At 39.8% G+C, this 20,993-nt stretch overlaps 1 protein-coding gene across 2 annotated transcripts; it reads right to left on the reverse strand.

The window, feature by feature from the left end:
- Positions 1-405: 405 nt before the first annotated feature.
- On the reverse strand, positions 406-20,545 carry TWF1 (twinfilin actin binding protein 1). Of its 2 annotated transcripts, none has more exons than XM_074566934.1 (9): positions 20,363-20,545; positions 17,090-17,167; positions 14,409-14,587; positions 13,044-13,139; positions 11,006-11,110; positions 6,284-6,409; positions 5,936-6,086; positions 5,390-5,511; positions 406-3,681 (listed from the first exon to the last, which is right to left on the reverse strand). In XM_074566934.1, exons 1-9 carry the CDS (start codon positions 20,385-20,387, stop codon positions 3,511-3,513), a joined length of 1,053 nt encoding a protein of 350 aa, XP_074423035.1. In that variant the 5' UTR covers positions 20,388-20,545; the 3' UTR covers positions 406-3,510. The 2 variants fall into 2 exon arrangements, with proteins under 2 accessions (XP_074423035.1, XP_074423112.1); XM_074567011.1 differs by having other exon boundaries at positions 6,284-6,405; positions 11,002-11,110; positions 20,363-20,511.
- Between the last annotated feature and the right edge of the window lie 448 nt (positions 20,546-20,993).

Raw genomic sequence — 20,993 nt, forward strand, 5'->3', positions numbered from 1 at the left:
AACAACATCACTTGAGCAGTTTAATTATACTACCTCATGCTGAGCAAATAACAACAGATAGAACTGTTAAATTACTCATCAACTACTTCAGCATATTAAAACTTTTTGAAGGGGCTTATTATTGCAAGCATAAAAACCTCAAGAGATAAACACACTTGGATCACGCTGCGGAGGCCTCTGTGCTGCTTCCATAAGGCAAAAGGAAAGTAGCTGTTTCTAACATAATGATTTTTCTCCAATCGCAAAAGCCAGGAATTCTGTTTCTGCCCATCTCCCTCCTTGCACCCTGCAATCACTTCTTCTGTGCTGCTTTCCAGTCCCGCAGGAACTGCCCGTTACAGACCGTCAGGTTAGAATACAGATCTTTGTTAAAGAGATTAGGAAATGATTCGGACACCACCAAACTAAAGCATCAATCTTTATTTATAAAGTAAATTACAAAATAGATAAGGTAAACTTAGTTAATTTTAGCATCTGAAGGTGGTTTTCATTGAATATATAGACACCGTAAATCCAAAGTTTCCTTTATCAATGTGTTTATCCAAGTAATAGAGCAATTATTACCTTGATTAGTTTTACAAACCTCTGATAGGAGTGTTTTAAAAGATCAAATACTTCCTACCTTGCAACAGAAACATTTCAAAAATAATTACCTGTCATTTTAATTAACTATTTAATAGCTTGTGAGTTAAGTGCAAGCAGCTGCATTGCTTTTGGGCTTTATGAAGGCCAACAATAATTTGAACGGACACTTTCAATTATTAAATGACCAGAGACAGTTAAGGAATAACTTTCATTAATGCCCTCATTTTGTGCTGGCTCTGAACATTCATTAACAGCAGTAGTGTTATGTGAGGCAACTACGCAGATGTAAACGTGACAGATTTTCCAAAAACATCAGATGCTTCTTATTGCTATGTCAGGAGAACAGCTACGAGAGGCCTGGAGGGGCAGTCGGCAGCGCAAGACTTCACACGGTTATCTCTTCGGGGAAAGGCGAGGGGGAAATAAGCTCAGGACATGACTTTCTGCTGGCTGGTCGGGGGTTTGTACACCCACATAGAATATTTTGAAGGAAGAGAATTTACAATGTCTGGTTCGGGCCAAACTCTAGAGCAGCTCATTATAAAGACCCTCACATAATCACTTAACCAGCTCTCAGCATCCTCCAGATTAAGCTTTCTACCTCCTATCCTCATCTGCCTAGGTCAGGATTAGGGAAAAAAAAAAAAAAAAAACACAAAAAAAACCACAACATGCACATAACCGTAACAGGTCAAACTCTTCATTATTTAAAACATTTGGTATCAAAAAGCTGAACTTCTTTACTGGCTCAAATAAGCGTAAAAATGTATGTGCACTCTCGGTATGGCTAACGCGTGGGCAGGAATACTAAATGCAAACAAAAAACCCTCCAGCAGTAATTTTTAACTGCTACATTCAAAGGTTTCCCTTTAAAAAAAAAAAAAACAAACCAAACAAACAAACAAACCAAAAACCAAACCAAAGTGAAGTGGGTGTGCTGCAAAGATTGAGTTCAACTAAAAATACATTTAATTACGGTGAACAATGAGCTGTGCACACATTAATCATGTTTAAAAACACAATGACATTTGCCTGACAGGTACTTCATAAACGAAACACTCCAAAGGGCAGCTCCTTGCCCTAGAGGGAGAAGGCAAGAGGCAGAAAAAGAACACAGTAGCTAAGGGCAAGCAGATTAGCTGAGGATCAAGAGCTATTGAATTGGAGTGATGTAGTGTATCAGATTAAATGAAAAAAGGTGAGGTGTCAAATTTCTACAGCGTAGAAAAAAACCACAGTAAACCCAAAACTATTCCAATCTTCAGATTATGTAGTGCAATCCCAGACGTCAATAACAAGCTAATATCTCCAAACAAAAAAATACAGAAGATAAAACAAATTTTATCAGGAGCTAAGTAGTGTCAAAGCATTATTTCCCTACAAAACTAGGTTAAAATCTGTCTTCCACCAGGTAAACACGTGATTCAGCTCTATAATGTGTACACCCAGCATCTATGATAATACGCTGTGAACCAAGACTTGCCAACTCCCATGTAGCTTTAAAAAAAAAAATTTCAAAGAACACAAAGCTCATATACAAGACACTAAAAAGCAAGTCCCCACTGGGGAATATAATCTCTCCGCTAGTATTTGCCTCATTACACAATTTTAAATATTTACGGTCATCCAATACTTGATTTCCACATCTAATGCTTTTTTAATCCACTTATTAAAATAATCTAATTTTCTTCTTCCTATTAAACACATTACTCATGGTTCAATCAAGTTTAGACTATTCTGGGTGATTTTAGTATTTTGGAGAAGGGAAGAGGGAGGGAAAAAAAAAAAAAAAAAAAAAGAAAAAATCCTAACCAGGTGCTGCCAGCAGTTATTCAAGACCTAGTTGGATTTTGTTACAGATTTAAGTTACTATTAAAGTTCAAACGTTCAGGAAAAGTCATTTTCAAAATACTTTGAAAGTTAAAACTGCAGTTGATACTACTAACACACTAGAATCTCAAGAATAACTCACCATTATAAAGCAAGTCTATTTCCATTTTTACTGAACTTACACAGTTTTAGATCCAAGTGCATAGATAATCAATTATTTATTGGAAACTTTAAGCATATTGCTTCAAAAGCAGATCCATAATCTACTGAGTATACTAACTCATGCACTTTTAATCACCTTTTCCTTGGTCATTCAGTACTTAATATGTAAGGCGGATGAGTGGTATAGAAGTCTGGAAAAGCTTTAGTGGTTTTATGTCATATTTCTTTAAAAGATAATTCCATGAAATTAGTTATAAATTTGAAATGAGCATGCTTTTGCATGGGAAAATATCCAGCTGTTCCTGAACACTTGCATTAATTGATGGATAACGGATTTGAGTTTATCTTTTCTATTACAAAAAAAAAAAAAAAAAAAAAACAAACAAAACCAAACCAAACAACAACAAAACCCAACAATGCACCATGGCAAAAACTTCTATAGTACTATTGTCCATAAGAGCTACAAGGAAAACTAAGGATTTATCTGAGACAATGCTGTATAGTCCTTCAGCTCTTCTCACGTGGAAAGTCTCACGGGTTTCAACAGGCTACTCCTAAGACGACAGGTCTGTTCTCTAGGTACAGAGCTGCAACTTACCCACAGAATACACGGGCCACAGTCTTATGTCTGCAAAGTTTATGATCACATGTACAGCTATTAAATAATGGATTCTAATTTAAAATAAAGGGGTACTAGCTTAGTCTTCCTCTTTTAGCTTTACAATAATTAGCTCTTCCACATGTTATAAAACACGGTCAACAAATATAATCATGTAACAATATAAAAAGTGTTGAGGTCAGAAGACAGAAGAGTAAAAAGAGCCTTTTTTTTTTTTCCCTAGCATCTATGAATGGAATGATTTCAGTTCATCACCAAAAGCCAGAATTTAATTTCTTACTGTAATACTTTATAACAAATGCAAACAACAGTTTCTAATCACTCGGTGTTTCAGTCTCTGCTGGACCTCTAATCAGTCTTCGTATTCCCCTCTTCCCTGCAGGACCTTTCGGTTTAGCAAAACTTTGTTTGTGAGCATGTTGTTTTGGATGAACCTCTTCATAAAGAAAGTCAGCAGTTAACTCATCACCATTATCTATTTCAATCTGGGAAAAAAAGCCAACATTCATCATATTCATCTTACAGACGTATTTTAAAACATTTCAAAATTTTGCTGAAGTTCTAAATACTGTATTAAAACCAGATGTGCAGTGATGTTCAGAGTCTGGCATGAAACGTTCTCCATCTTGTGCCTAATGCCCTGAGCAATCTTGGACAGTTTTTCTGAGAATCCACTATACTCTTACCGGTATTAAGTGTGATTTGACTTAATTATTTTTCCTGAAATATAAGCACAACTACACAGTACATATGCCAAGAAACTTCCTCTGTCCCAAGCTTTAGCACAGGGTACATATTAATACTAACTAGGAGTGCACATTCCATGCGGAAACAAGGGCATATTTAGTCATCTATAAAGTATTCCTCAATAAAAGATAAGAAAGCAGCGTGCCGATCTTTCAGAACTACAATGTCGATTCTTTATTCTCCCTTCTAAAATAAAAAACTTTTCATTGTCCCAATGTAATCTCCATATTTTAAGAATTAAAATTTTTCACTAAAACGTGCTTTTAACACTAACTGCAAAAGCAATGTGCCTACATATTTTTGTCTCTTGGGATAGAAGTGGAGGAGTACAAACAGCTTATATGATTACCTGGCTACTGCAACTCAGCAAGTACTCAAGCCAGGGAAAAGCTAAAATAAGTTTAATGAACAAAAGGGGAGGTTGTTTTCGTTTTTCAAATTTAAGCATATAAACCTGAATGGAAAGAAAATACTGTTCTCCAGCCAAACCCCACTCTTTCGAATTGCAGGAATTTAGAATTCAGAAAAATGCCTTGGCCCTGCTCTGCTGAGCACTCGACACTTCATGGCCTGCCAAACCATAGCACTTGATGGGCTTGTCAGCCACGGTATTGCTGTTACAAGTCCATCCTTCAGAAATACGTCTATGGGAATTTCAGGAGTCACATGGTGCATTTATTTTCTTGTTGAAAGGAAATTTCTGAGAAATGATTGCACATAAAAACACGTAGTGATAATCTACTTAATTCATGTCACCTTGGTTAAAATGGTTAGTATTAACTCTGCTATTTTTTTAGATAGACTTAGATAGATTTAGATAATCCCCACAGAAACCAAGCTTCAAATATTTTCTAAATATACAGCACAAGTGTTAAGAATGTAACCACAAGTCATGTATTCCATAAATGGACCATTCCAGTGGTCTCTGCTCTGGAGGTGAGAAGCAACTAATTCCATAGTAGTAAAATCTACACAATGTGAAAAGATCAGCTTACTTGCAAATCTTTGTTTGCCCCATCAAGGACTCCTAAAATACCAGTTTTAAGTTCCAGAACTGCAGCTTGAAATTATTTTGAAAATCCCTAGATAACCTTTGCTTTAAAGGAATTTAGTGTTCAACAACAGCAACGTGTTGTGGTCCAAAATACAGCAGGCCTTGTTAGTTCTAAAGAGTCCTTCAAAGTATTCTCAAAACATGCCCTTGATGCACAAGGATAAATTTGTTAAAGCTATGAAAATGCAGAAATTATGATCTAGAGAAAAGCTTCTATGACTTGACTTTGTATCTGGAGCTTTATCAAGAAGTATTTCTTGTTTAGGACAAACTTTAATAGTTACACAACACTTTTCATTGTTTAGAGTGGGCGGTGGCAGAGACAGTTCTAGTTAGACATTAAGAATGGAACAGAGGGATGGAGAAAATATCAGTATACCCAGTGTACTTACCTTTCTAATTATCTGCATCCACAGCTGTCTTTCTACAATTTCTAACAGCGGACTTTTGCAACTAGAGTAGAGCATTCGTTCTCGTATACTACAGGTATATCCTGGCATAGAGTAGATGAAAACTGCAGGAAAAAAACACAAACCAGACCATAACTATACTCCCATCAAAACCTGTTTCATAAAATCATTTTGAGCAGAGAGACGTTGCAAATCAACTATGCAGTCTGAAAGGGAAAAATGTAACACCGTTCTGGATCTTTTTTGCTTCAGCAGTGTTTCATTTCCAATGGGGCATGACAGAACGGCCAGTATCTTTATGTTTTCACATGACAACTGATTTATGGGTGTTCATAATCAAAAGGGATAGCTCACTACTTTCTAAACATAAGGACTCTCCAGAAGTCAGTTTCACAACCAAATGACTCTGAAATTCATGATCATGCTGACAGACAATTTACTTTTATGACACATCTTTCTCTCTGCCTCAAATTACTAAATTACTTGAAACAAGCCAATTAAATTTCATATTGGGGAATTTTCTCATACCTATGGATTCCAAATAGTCTCCTTCATGGGCATGCTTATACAGGAAAAAGTGGTAACGCGCAGCATCCTTTGGAATTCTTTTTGGCAAGTCCTTAAGTTCAGTATGAAGCGTGTTGGCCAAAATAATAGTTTCATTTTTCATATCAATTTGCTGTTAACAAAGCAAACCTGAATATAGTTAATACACAGAAAGCAAACCAGAGAACACGACAGGATGAAAAAAATATTTAATTAATCTAATACAGGATAGTAATTTATCAATGTACGTCATCTGCGCACATTGTTTAATGTGCGGGTAATGTATTTTATACTCACTATTAAAAAATAGTTGAAGTATTTTATACTTGCCAGTTGTACATAATTCAGTTTCTTATTTTTCAATTTCTCCAAAGCCTGAATAGCTTCTTTTGCAATAGGGAATGCTACTCCTTGCAATGTTTGATGCTTGGTATCTACACCAACGTCCGTCTGTACCTGGAACACAAGTCAACAGAGAAGATGTAAACAGAAACCTTTGCAAGCATCCGTTTGGTTTCATACAATAACTGACAATGCATTTCATGTGGTTACATACAGAGTCAGCAGGAGCTATTCCAAGAATAAACTACCCTAAACATCATCCCCAGATACAACAGATTTGCATTTTTTAATTTACAGGTCACATTCTCACACTTACCTGAAAACAGTTTCATATCTTTGAAACAGCTAGCTTTGCAGAGCCAACAGAATCATCAGAGGGAAAACTGGCTCAAATGTCAGTGAAGAAGCTCTAAGTTAAATTCTGGTATAAAGATACAATAAGCCAGGAGGAAAGAGCTTGATTTTCATATGCTGCATTATACTTTTGAACTGACAATATTGCTTATAAACTTTGTTGTATCTTGAAAAATTTTAGATCAAAACATACAAATGCCATTTCCAGGGAGTCAAAATTTTTGGAGGAAAAGAGAAATTCTAACAAAAACAGATCTTCTTGAAGGAAAAGCAAAGCAACTTCCCTCCCTCCTGCTTCAACACTCTCCCCCCAAAAGCCTATACCAAAAAGAAAGCAAACAAACCAAAATCTTGACTTCTAGAAAGTCTAACACAAAGTAAAAAAATCCAGGGTCACTGCAAGCTAGACAATTGTTCATAATCCAGTTATGTTAGTCGCAAATTATTTGAGAGAAAAGAACAGTTATTTTAATGCCATTTTAAAAGAATTTATGTTTATCTTAGCATTCATGAATTTTCTCTCAAAATGAGTTCTGGCCTCCAGTTTTCCCAAGTCTGAACTTATTGTCTAAGTATTAGCTTTTGAATATATTGACTTCCTGTTATAATTTCACAAATTTCATAAATACATTTAACATTGGTGATAAAACAGCAAAAGTCAGAAAAGTGTACAAAATGGAAAGCATGGGTCTTAGATCTATCAACTAGAAGATATTCAGCTTTAATTAAAAAGGCATGCTAATGAAACAGGAAACAAACTGATAAAAAAAAATAAAAAACAAAGATACTCGGGGAAACACTAAATTATACTCCACATTTTAACGAACAGCTTGTCGGCAACAAGGAAAGAGGAGGAAAAAGCAGGTGGAAGAGTTTACTTACGTATAAAGATTGACAAATTTATGAAGAAGGTTAGATAAAAAACATTTGCAAAATATATCTGCATAAAAGCCCGATTAGTAAACATAAAAATAAGCATCACAAAAATAAGAAACCATAATAAAATACCATAGTGTATAAACCATATTAAAATACAAGTATTAAAAAACCCAAACATAAAACCAAGCTGTGAAGCGTGGTAAGGGAATGAGAGGCAAGGGAAGAGAATAACCCAACGTAACTCCAGATCTAAGAAAACGAACAAAATCTACTTGTCCATACTGCAACATATTTCAGACCGTTAAAGCAAAACAAAAACACCTGAGTCAAAAAATATTTCAATTCACAATTGTTAGTGATGGCTGCTGAGTGGAGTGGTGGATAAAACGACAGATGAAATTTCCTATGAATAAATGTAAAGTAACATACGCAAGAGGAAAAAAATTCTTCTACCCATGTGGTGATGGGAGTTAAGCTAGCTTCTACCATTTAGGAGGACCTTGCAGGTGGACTGAATATATCCAAAAATATAAGCCCAGTGGCCAGTCTTCACCAAAAAAAACAAAACCCAAACAAAACCAAAAAACCCCAACACTCCCCACCCACATATGAAATGTTATGAATTGTTAGAAAAAGAGTAGAGAAGAGAACACATCATTACGCACTGTAGATACCAGTAACATGCCTGCATCTTGAATACCACATGCAGTTCTGGCTTCCCCATCCCTCCATCTCATAAATTACATAGCAGAACTGGAAAAACTGCAGAGAAAAGCAAAAGGATCAGAAGAAGGGAGTGCCTTATTTAGGAGGAAGAACTACCTAGATTAGGACTCTTCCACCCCAGAAGAGGTAACTGATAAGGAATACAACAGAGGTCCATGGACATAGAATTATAGAATAGTTTGGGTTGGAAGGGACCTTTAAAGGTCATCTAGTCCAACTTCCCCTGCAATAAGCAGGGACATCTTCAACTAGATCAGGTTGCTCAGAGCCCTGCCCAACCTGACCTTGAATGTTGCAGGGATGGGGCATCTACCACCTCCCGGGGCAACCTGGTCCAGGGTTTCACCACCCTCATCATAAAAAAAAATTTCTTCCTTAAATCTAGGCTGAATCTGCCCTCTTTGAGTTTAAAACTATTAACCCTTGTCCTATCGCAGCAGGCCCTGCTAAAAAGTCTGTCCCCATCTTTGTTATTGAAAATTAATCCCCTTTAAGAATTGAAAGGCCACAAGGAGCCTTCTTTTTTCCAGGCTGAACAATCCCAATTCTCTCAGCCTGTCCTCATAGGAAAGGTATTCCATTCCTCCTGTCATTTTTGTGGCCCTCGACTTGTTACAACACATCCATGTCTTTCCTGTGCTGAGGGTTCCAGAGCTGGATGCAGTATTCCAGGTGGGGTCTCACCAGAGCAGAGTAGAGGGACAGAATCACCTCCCTTAACCTGCTGGCCACGCTGCTTTTGACGCAGCCCAGCATGTGGTTGGCTTTCTGGGATACGATTGGCTTTGTAAAAGGGGGAGGGGGAAAATGAGGAATCACTTAATGACTTTTCTCTGCCTTCCCCACACGATCTGTAGGGATATCAGAATAAACTAGCAGATAGCAGGTGATGGCTTTTTACACAGTATTTTGTCACGCTGTGGAACATGCTGCCAGAGGATCCGTGGCTAACAAAAACGTTGTGTGGATTTAGAAAATGACAAGACTACATGATGGACAAAAAACTCATTAAGAACAACTATATAGTAAGGCATCATCTTTTGCTCAGGAAGATCCCTACCTGCAAACATTGTGGCAACAGAAGAGTATTTGAGGGAATTATGGCCATCTTGCCCGGCTCTTACACCCTTCCTAGATTTCTGCTGTTGTTCACTCAGGGACTTGACAGCAGACTAGGTGATCCTTTGATCTGACCCAATAAAATATTTCTTAGGGTAATTAGGAAAGAATATGCATATGGAAAACTATTTTTTTTTTTAATCAGAAAGCTTTCAGTTTTCTGAGGCTAATTCCAGTCTTCATAAAGGTGGAAACAGCGAAGACAGAAATAACGTAAGTTCATGCATTACAAGATGCTTCAAAGCAAGCCAAACCGGCAGCAATCTACAGTTTATGTATCTCTAAAAAACACAACTATCGCTGCTGAAGTTTCATAATAGCACATAAGGTTTTAGTCTGCATGAATCACCTGTTAAACACAATGTATGTAGTGCATAAGAGATAATACTAATAGCCAGAAATGATCATCAATACCACAGAAGATTTACATTCATTAGTGGGTTTTCTTTTAAAGCTGTTCAAGTGAAATGCGGTGTTTGATAATGAGTGCATTTCTACATTGCATTAATCAAAATTAAGACATGGAAAATAACAAAAGATGCCACTGAGAAAAAAAAGTCAATAAACAACCAAATTGCAGCAACATCACGGTAGAGTGAAAACATTAGAGAAGATACCAAGCTGGATTTAACACGATGGTTTGCTGACATCCAGCTGCAGAAATAAACCATGTACCATGTACACATGTACCATGGCTGTAAAATACAAGCCTAAAGAACTAGTAAAATCAGCACATGACCTATTTTAGTACATCTCTGAACACAAACAGTGACCAAGTGAAGGAAAAACGTGAGAAAAGAATCCTTAAACTTTTCAGTCAATAGCTAGATGGCAATCATCAAATTATTTGTTTAAAGGCATTTGTTAGACGTTTTTCTATAAAGCATTTGTAGCAAAAGCAAATCAGTCTCCTAAAAGGACTAGCTACTTGTTTTGGATTTCTATTTTATTTTTATTGGAATTCCATTCACTTCCTCAGCCTTAAGGACACGTGCACTGGTGCTGGAAGTTTGCTAAGTGTGTTTCCTCTAGGGATAAGGCTGCTGAAATACTCCTGGCAATAATTCACTGCAACATTTGCTATTTTGTGTTTGCTTCACAATTTCTGCACCATGGGAAGTGTATGTATGTAGGCAATCACAGAATGGTTGAGGTTGGAAAGCACCTCCAGAGGTCATCTTGTCCAACCACCCTGCTCAATCAGGGACACCTAGAGGGAGTTGCCCAGGTCTCTGTCCAGATGGCTTTTGAGTATCTTGAAGATGAAGACTCCACAACTTCTCTGGGCAAGCTGTGCCAGTGCTCGCTCACCCTTCACAATGAAGCACATCTAGTGACACTAGAAGCATGTTAAGGGCCAAAGCAGCAACAATTAAACTCTGTGGTTGCGGGGCCTCTGACTCAGACAGTAGGCCTTGCAAACTGAACAAGATCACGCCACTTCAACTCCAGCCATCATCATCCTACAAACTCAACTCACTGAGAGATAAATTTATATTTTTATTCATGCAAACTTTCTGAAGCTTTCCATTTTCTGTTCTGCCTTTTTTTACCCTAGAAAGGCTTTTTCCTACAATACGTTTGGAATTCTGCACCCAGTTTCCCACCCATGCTCTAAGACATTATAGGTACCTCGTTAATCTTAATTTGTCGAAGTTCCTCTTCTGCTGCAGTCAGAGGTGCAGGGGAGGACTGCGATATCAAATATTTTTTATATCCATTCAGTGAAACATCATCCTGAAAGTACAATATCAATATTGATCATTTTTGATAATAAAAGTTTTCTTCAAAGATGCTATATGCAGCATAAAAAAAGCAGTTACTTCTCATACAGCTATGGTCTTTTTTGAATTGGTTACAAGTGTAGATGCATTTGCAAATTCAGCTCATTTTCCTGTACAGCAGGGTCCACTGGCTGCTCTTGTACCCAATTGTATCGCAAGCAGCATTTCCGCAATCAGTCCCTAACTACCTTGCTAATTCAAAAATTAGCATTAATGAAGACCGCATGCATGAAGTAATTAAGTCTTCTTGGACAAAACCTCACAAAATTGCCACAATTCTAATAAATTAAAAAATATATTAAAATCTATTCTCTAATAAAATTTGCATGCTCAGACTGGTAGCTTTTTGGTAGTTTTCTACATAAAAAATGGGAGACAGAAATGCTGTGTTAGGACAGGGAGTAAGCACATGATACTGCAAATAGTTTAGGATGGAACATCACAGACGTGATGAATTCTGATTATCACTTTGGGAAATTCCTTAATACTCTGTGTCAGTTCTGGCCCTCTCCAGAGAAGTTGATACCAGAGGCAAATACTGTTGTACTTTTATAATTAAGGTGGTCACTCACAAAAGGGCAGGACTTTATGCAATCGTATGAATGTGATTTACACTCAAGTTATGAGGACAAAGAGAAAGCTCCTTCTTAGCTCTTCCCTTTCTGAAAGAGACAGACCTTCCCAAATACAATTTTCAGTGCCAATGTTGCATTATGTCTTGTTTCAGGAGCACAGAGGTATTGAGGTTAATACACATGAAGTCGCAGGCGAGACCATAACCAGGTTCTACCAGGATAACAGAGCTGGTTGCAATTAAATCATCCCTGTGTCTAACAAAATAAAGACAGAGTAATGCACTGGATGCTGATGATCAAGATTCTGAGTGAGGTTTGCAACTTAAATACTTTGAAGAACCTGTGATTTTCACATGGATGAACATTAGAGGCCAGCTACAACTAAGCAGCTTATAAAGACACTAAACCCAACAATTTTAAGATCTATTAAGCTGTAACATAATGATCTTGGAGAAAGTGGGTTACATTGACTTCATCCTCTAAGTACGCCAAACACATTCTGAAATAACAGTAATAGGCAAATGCAATCCTCCTTCTTTACAATTGAGAAGGAAGCTCAGACTTGTGCCTAGCCCTACGGAATCACGGAATCTTCAGAGTTGGAAGGGACCTCTAGAGATCATCTAGTCCAACTCCCCTGCTAGAGCAGGACTGCCTAAAGCACATCCCTCAGGGCTGCATCCAGGCGGGTCTTGAAAATCTCTAGAGAAGGGGACTCCACAACCTCCCTGGGCAGCCTGAAACTCAAAGAGTCCAAACTCTACATATTGCATAGACTGCTAATGGTTTGGTGCAAGTGATGGTGAGAGATTAGTTGATTGAACGGGCAAGAAAAAAATAACGACCTCTACCAGTAAACCCTCTTAGCAACTCAGTTATCTACTTCTCTAGAATACAGCCTCTCCAGAGAGGTTTGTTAGGTAATGAAGGTTAATGCTGAATATAAGAAATTATTTACTCAGTGAGCAGCAGAATTATTAGCCCCATGTCCTTAGGGACTTCTCTGTCCACCATAACAGCCCATGTCTCTTCCACATTTTTTTCCCCACTACAATACCCTCTATTCTTCCCCAAATCTCAAACTCCCCCCCTTCCTTCGGAACCAGCTCCATCTGAAAGTGTTAACTATACTTAGTTACTTGTTCAAATGAGAGCAATTACATTTTAACATTTGGATAATACACATAGCTTTTAACTCTATTTTCCTTATAATCAAATAAGAGCAGAAACACCACAAATTCATACCAGTAACATCAGCTACTGTATTTAGTATTTAAAGTCTGTGTGCTGACTTTAAGAAGAAAAACATACCTGTACAGTTCCAAATACTTCATCCTTAATATGACCACCTCCAAATTCTTTCTTAAGTGTTGCTCGCGTTGCTGCATACAACATTTTTTGACGAACCTAGCATATCATAAAACAGTGTTGATTTGGTTTGGGTTCTTTTTTTATTTTGATGTACGCAGACAATACAGCACATTGGTGTACCAAGTCCACTAACAAACATCTTTCTGGAACAAACATTTTAAGTGTTGAAACTGCATTTTGAAGATGTAATTCTTACTAAAGAATAAACTCTGGATCATGACACTCACACACACTATTAAATTCTCAAGGGCATGATACTATGCATTATTATCAAAGTAGTTCCAAAACTAAATTGCAGCTTAAGTAAGAGCATGAGCTTTTTTTCAAATGGTAAAAAAAATGTCAACATAATCTTTACTAATTTTAAATGGGAAAACCCACAATTGTTTAGATCGTTTGTCACTTGTCTGTGTACTAATGGATACAACAGGTATAGAAAGAGCAGACTGCAAATAACTCATCATTATTTTTTATTTGATAGTGACTCCAGATAGTTTTGGTTCAACTACAAAGAGGAAAAATGAAATTTTCTGCAGGCAGATCTAATGATGTTTGTTCCCTATCAACTTGTGTCTAACATAGTCACTTATTCCTCCCCGAACATTCCCATCTTCCCACCTTATTTCATCGTCATGCCATCCTCACCACTATACCTCACCTTTTCCACCTCTTCTCTTCTATGCACTCCCACTCTTGGTCTCTTGCTACTTCATAACTGCTAGTGAAAGTAGTAAGAATACGGGAATAGCTTTACTTTCTGTCTTCCCTTATCTCACATTCCCAGAACCCGTACACAGCATCCTAGTTTCCCCTAAAAATCCATAACTTTAAACTCAGCTCCCCGCTATGTTCTCTAACTATTGACTAAGAAACAGTATATTCTGTGGCAGATTACAGATCCACGAGTGCCAGCTGGACAGCCAGCAAGCCAAACAGAATGAACAGCTTGAGCTCACACTATAATCCTTCTCTCTATGATAACACCCATTGAGATTTCTGTCCTATATTCTTCCGTAAATTTTCATGAAACACTGACAGACAAACAAAAAGGGCAAAAACATTGTCTTGTCTCTTCCAGTCAGGCTAGAAATAAATTGGATGAGCTGCACTCCACCTAGACCCACTGATATTGCTCCTCAATCAGCTTCAAGAAGGACATTTTCCCAGTTTTCTTGAGAGAAAGTGAGGGGAAGGTTGGGGAATGCTTCATTCCTCAAGTCCCCTTCCTTCATATCTAGGATTCAGATTAAATGGCACTGTTGAAAAATCATTAACAGCATGAAGCCTCTGATGACTGTTACTTACAGGAGAGTGATCAGGTGACCACGCAATGAAGATCCATTCATATCCTTGAGCATTCTGAGAATCTAATCTGTATAATATATAACATGGTTGCTTGTCTTCAAGAAGGGGAAGGACAAAGGCATCATAATCCTTTTCCCATGATCCAACTGGCCGCCTAGAGGATCCCACAATAAGCTGCTCTATAATCAAGAACCAAAGCCACAGGTTAGCAACTATACAGTTAATACTGTTTTTTTAAATTAGCAACTGCAATAAATAAACAGTTAATCAGACACTCCATCTTTCATAATATTGTCCACAATAATGGACAAGAATGGAAGTCAAGAACACTCAGTGTGAAAGCAGGTGAATTCCTACAAAAGCTGTGTATGTTCAAATTCTAGCTTACTTTAACCCAAATACAAATAGTTGAGGAGTAACGTGCTGGTTGTCATCAAGTTCTTTGATCTGAAGGGATAAGACTGATGTTAGCGTTTTTAGCATAATGTACATAGAAGGGAAATAAAAGCCGTCTTCTGCCAGTTAGTTTATTTTCAAACTGGAATACGTAAGTAGAAAAAAGATGAGAGTAAGCTTTTGAATTTTAGAATTATTGACGCTCTTGCTATAACATATTAGCAACTGTACTCATTGTAAGGGGTCAATAACTCAGTTATACAGTGAAAAGAGTTTGGAATTAATATGCTTGCACTAATGACTCTAACTTGACTATGTAAGTAGATAAGCCTCTTTCTAATACAGCTTCATAACTATGGTCTCTTTAAATGACTGAAGTTGTTTATTATGTATAATTGGCTTAAGTCTGTATAGAATACTTCAGATGAGATTTAATTATGTGAACAGCTGTAGCAACAAGACTTTTATTTATAAATCACATCTCAGCTTCCAAAGGAAAGTGTCTTTCAAAACATGTATCAGCTTCCCAAGAAATACTAGTCTCCACAATCAAAACAGAAACACCTTGTTTAAATGGGACCCTAGAACAGTTTGAGGACCATCATAGTAGCTAATATACAAAATAGCTTTTGAGAGTCTAGGACCTAACTTCTAAAACTTCAGACAAAATACAACAGTATACAAATGCCTCTACAGCAAACGTTTCAGAGCAAGACACAGTCACAGAACATGAACAGCTCAGGGAGAGGGTGTTTGACCCTTCTCTGAATTACATGCTAAGTAGCTGAAATTGTTCACCTAGACCAGAGTATTCAGAATGTACTTGCCAATTCTGAACTCTAGGTGGCTTTATACTCACTTGGATTTAAGGCAGAAAAATTAAAGCAGAGGAATTCTATTGCCCAGCAGCAAGCCTCTTATTAATTCAGGTTAGCAGAGTTTCAATTTGACTACTATCTGTTGACAAAGGGCAGTTGCTGAAAGCTCCTGCAGACAGATGAGGCATCTGTCCCTCTACCAGTATTCTGGAAGTTTTAGAGGTTTCTTTTTGAACTGTAGCAAATAGTATCAAAGTCTGGATTCTGCTTTTACAGAGTCAAAATGCATATATACACACACACAAACACATAAACATAAAAAGGAAAAAAATGGGGAATGTCTTCCATTTTTATCTTATTTCTAGGCTTCATTTCATATTAAAAAGTAGCATACACACAAAACCATATTGTTTTATCTTGCCTAATGGTAAAAAAATAAATAAATTCAATGGTACGTCAGCATTTGCTACCTTGTGCTAGTGAGACCTTACCACAGTGACCTGCCTATAATATTACTATTGCTACTTCCTTAAGGAAAGCAATATTAAAATGTCAGAAGACATCCTAAAAAAAGCAAACACAAAGAAGACAACAGTAGGTTATTTACATAACAATAAAAGCATGTATGTGTATGTACATGTACATAAACGTACCTTCCTCCAGCTAACAGGTATTTCAGTGTATTGTGAATGAATGAATTCTAGACAGAGCAAACAACCCAAAGTGGGCATTTGATGTACTTGAAAAGATGGACTAAACCATGAAGTGTCTTATACAGTCAACCATCATTGCTGTTAAAACAAAAAGTATTTATGCCTTCTATCTTGCAATGTTTGCAGCATTGATCACTTGCCAGTAAGTTCAAAGATCAAACTCAAGTTCTGCAAGAAATTTTGTACTTTTATATTCATACATACACGTGAGATTTAAGGAACAGTTTTAGCTTTGAAAATTTGTACAAAGTTACAGATTTTTAAAGATATTTTCTATGTAGCCAGGTTAATACTTAAACATCTGCTTTAACACGACTTTCTACGTGCAGCTAATCCCAGTATAAAAGGCAGATAACATTTATACTTCATCTAAAGTTACTAGCTGCTGTGTATGAATCTCTCTAATGAAAGTAACCAAAGTGCCAAAATACTACACAGGTATGGAATTTTTTTCCTCTACTCTTTCTTTAGTAAGAAGGTAACAATAAGCTCATTTATATTATCCATATGAAATACACAGCAGTTCTTGGTAAAATATGAAATGACACTCAGAAGAAAAATTCAAATCCAAAAGCACAGTAGCATTGCACTGAAAAGCTTAGCCTCATCGAAACTTCGATCTTACCTTCTGTATATGAAAGACCTTAGTAAGTTTTGCAGAGTTTTGGGTTTTTAAACAATTGTACACGTAGGTCACTAAACCACCTAGAAAATATCTAAAAGACTCAGACAAAAAGATTAAAATTTGACTAACCATTGTCAATGACTATTTTTAAAAGCCTGTATTGTCCATTTCTTGCTCCAACAAAGGTATCTTTAACACTTCCACTAGCTGAAAAAGAGAAAATAAAAGTAGCCAAATTAGCACATTTCACTTCCCTAGGACAAAGAACATTCACAAAGGTAAGAACAACACTGGAAAAGCTTACAACTGGCCCTTCAAAGTTGGACTGAAAAAGGAACACGGGAGTGATGTTCCCCCTATGCTGCGTACTGTTGCAGCCACCAGCATGCCACAAAAATATGACAGGCAAGACTACAGAACAGCCCTGCTTTCTAGCATACCATATGATTTTCAACATTGTGAAAATTAAAGGTGACATCATATCATCACTCTCAGGTTTCAGAGTTAACACAGCAACACAATAAAAATATGATGCACCTCAAATTACAATAGCTTCATGAAGTCTGCAGGCTTAGTACAAACTTTCAGACAGAAACTTTATGGTCGCCAGGAAAATTTTAGAGCTTGTCTGGCAAAAGTGCTGGTCTTTCCTGAGGACACCTCTCTGAAGAGTACAAGTGAAGGCTGACATTCATTGCTCATCTTTCTTATCACCTTATCTTATTGTATGTATCTTGATGACATTGTTCAAACCCCAACCTATTGCAACAGGATAGCTTTATACTGAATTTACAAAGAGGCAGTTAAAAATATTTTAAGATGTTCGTAATTCACATTGACACTACACCGCAAACACAACAGACTCACTTCCCTAAGCACACTGAAGAACTGTGCTTGAGTCACGTGAAGATCATTCTTATCTGAACTGCTCTGCTAAATAATTGAGTCCAAATCAATTTAATTATACTGTAGACAGGGGGTTGTACAGCATTTATTCAAGAACACTTCTTGCAAGCTGGTCCTTTAAGTAATCCTACAGCATAGTACCAGCAAAACAAACATCAAACCAGAAAACAAATAAAAAGGATTATTTATAGCCAGGTGGAGGCCAACTGAACAGATGGTCAGATGGTATCCAGCAACATTACTGCCCATACTCAAAACATTTTAAATTTATGCCCATCGAAGTGATGCCCAGGCCTATTTTGAAATTCCAAAACAGCATGGGAGGGAAAGGGGATATTAAACAAGCTGAACTGCATTGGGTTACCAGTTAAACCCCAGCTTCATCCCAGTTAGCATCTTCCCACTAACCAGTGCAGACTCTCACTGTAATTTGCTGCCAGCTTTTCTAATCGTCTCTGCCAGTCCTCACTGTTCCATTCAGCACGCAAACACTGTGCTACTTTCCAGACCTTTCAGTTCCCCCAGGACTCTTTTTTGTCCTCTTCTTCTCTATTATCTTTTTGTTCTTTATTCTCTCATTTCAAACCTACACACCAAAACAAGCCCAAAATACATCAGTCCCTGCACCATTACCAGAACTGTGACAGCTCCTGAAGTAACATTTTGAGACAAGACATTTGAGAAATCATATCACTATCAAGTGATCTATGCTTTTTTTTCTCATAAAGGTTTTAAAATTCACAACAGAGTGATATTATTTTCTACTTAAACTTTATGCATAGCAGAGACCTACAGAATTAAAATTTGGGTTTATTTCACAAATATTTTAGAGGGAATGTTATTTTAAAATTAGTTAGAAGACTGTGAACATATTCTAGTGTATTTTCCTATACCTTAACGCATTCTGTGACTTCCTACACTATTTATCTGCACTGGCCTGTTTGAAAGTCCAGTCCTTTTAGCAACTGCCTGGTACATATCACTGTCCCCATGACTTCATTTCTGTTTCCAGAAAAGAGCAGCCCATGCTGCCAAATCTTGCAATTGTTTATGAGTGACAGTAGCCTGTTTGTAGCTAAAGCCAGCAACGGCACAACAAGGGATGCTTTGCTGCAAACAAGACCCCTGATTAGTGCCTGCCAAGGCAGGATCTGTGCAGGAAAGCTGCCGAGTTCTCTCTCTACAGCTCTCCTCAGAGGACAAAAGATTCTCAAAGACACGAAGGAGAGCAGCAGAAGAGGTTTAGCCGCTCTTCTTGCTTGTGGTAAGCAACAGGATATTCTTCTGCTCCTCCCTCCAGCATTGCCAGGGGGGAGAACAAGGAAATGAAGAGCCACTATAACAGTTTTTCCCAGCCTGGGAAAAAAGCTATCCCAGATGCACCTCTGGCCTGAGAAAGGTTGAAGAACTTAAAGCCAGAAGCAGCAAAAAAGAGCAAAGACTGGCATGCAGGGGAAGGAAAAGAAGAGAGGAGAAAGTGTGCAGACCAAATGCAGCCAATGGACAAAAAAGGGAACAGAGGAGCAGTTAAGGGCTGCTGTGGCTGGGACAAAAGTCACCTTCAACAATAAATATGGGAGAGCAGGCAAAGTACACGGTACAAGTCACCAAACAAGCAGACTGCAGAAACCGAGACAGTAAAACCCGCCCCCCCCCCCCCCATAATCCTGCGGTATAATCCCTGTTTAGCAATTCTGTGATTCGGGGGGACCTGGTAATACTGAGAAACAATGCGTTGTCTTTTTTCTAATTGCTCCTCACATCCACCAAGGCCTAGAAATAGGGGGGGAGGGAAAAGGTTCCCTCACACTTTTCCCTTTTGTGGCTTCCAGCGATGGGATTTTTAGTGGGCTCCCTACACCGGGGCTCCTGGACCTCAGGGCTCCCTCCGCAAGGGGCCCGGCGGCGACCCTCGGCAGCCCCCGTGCTGTCCGAGCCATCCCAAACCCCGGGCAGGCGACAGCTCCTCCAAAAAGCCGGGAGGTGCCCGGAGAGGCCCCCCCCTGCCCCCACGCCAGCCTCGGCTCCCGCCTCACCGCTCCCCCCGCCGCCGCAGGACAACCTGCGCCCGGGGAAGTCACCTGAGCCAGGGCGGGGGGCAGCCCCCCTCGCCATTTACGGGTTTCTGCCGTGAACAGTTTCCTCAGGCGGGCTCCCCGCCGCTCCGCCGTGCGGGCAAACCCCGCCTGACGGGGGGTGAAGCTCCGGGTTGGAGCCCGCGGAGCGGCGGCCGCTCGGGGCCGATGCCAACGGCACTTTTCCCCCCTCCACTCAGCTCGACACCCCCCCCCCCCGCCATCCCGCGGCGGAAAGAGAGGGGCTCCTCCAGCAGCCAACAAAGAGCCTGGCAATGGAGAAAATTCCGCTGGGAACGGGCCGTTAAACGGCTACAACGGCCGCCCCCCCTCGCGCCCCGACCCGCGGAGAAAGGCGCTGTCATGAGGGGCAGGTGGGCACCGCGGAGGCGAAGGAGGACGGTTAGCGCCGCGGAGGTACCTTGGATCCCGGTCTGGTGGGACATGTCGCTCCGCGCCTCGCCCCGGGGCAGTGCCGTGCAATCCGCCGCCGCCTCCCGCCTCAGCCCAGCCCGGCCCGGGTCGGCTCGGGTCGGCCCGGCCCGGCCGCGCACACGTGACGCGCCGCCGCCACTCAGCGGCCGGGAGGGAGCGCGGCGCCTTCCGGGCCCCGCCGGCCCCGGGCCCGGCTGCAGGGCCCCCGCGGCGGGTAGCGGCTGTCCCGCTGCTGCCCCCTACAGCAGAGCCCCCGCCGAGGGCCGCGCCTCACCCGGTGCCCGCTCCCCCTCGGCGACCCCGGGCGGCTCCTCCGGGGTGCAGTCCTGTCCCCTCCTGTCCAGTCCTGTCGCCCCCTTCGCCTGCCGCCCCACAGCGTGCTGCGGCGGGGCAGGGCCCGGAGCCGGCCCTGAGCCTCCCGTCCTCCTCCCCAGCGGAACGGGAGACGTGCCCCGCAGGGTCGCTTGTTGGCTGACAAGTAACTGAGGTGAATTCAGTCGTTCTCCGGGAGTCTGTCGTGGAGACCTCCCGTTCTACCGTGAGGGCAGCAGGGAAGGAGCCACACGGTGGGACAGCAGCTGCTTGGGTCTACTGTGAATTTTGCCTCAAATAATCAC

The sequence above is a fragment of the Larus michahellis genome, chromosome 1, assembly GCF_964199755.1.
Source record: "Larus michahellis chromosome 1, bLarMic1.1, whole genome shotgun sequence".
Taxonomy (NCBI): domain Eukaryota; kingdom Metazoa; phylum Chordata; class Aves; order Charadriiformes; family Laridae; genus Larus; species Larus michahellis.

Coding starts and splice junctions, on each gene's coding strand:
- TWF1 (XM_074566934.1), bottom strand. CDS start 20,387: ATGTCCCACCAGACCGGGATCCAAG. Junction 17,168..20,362: donor CCACCAGACCGGGATCCAAG/GTACCTCCGCGG, acceptor TCTCTTTTTCAG/CTAGTGGAAGTGTTAAAGAT. Junction 3,682..5,389: donor GGATGCAGATAATTAGAAAG/GTAAGTACACTG, acceptor TTTTTTTCCCAG/ATTGAAATAGATAATGGTGA.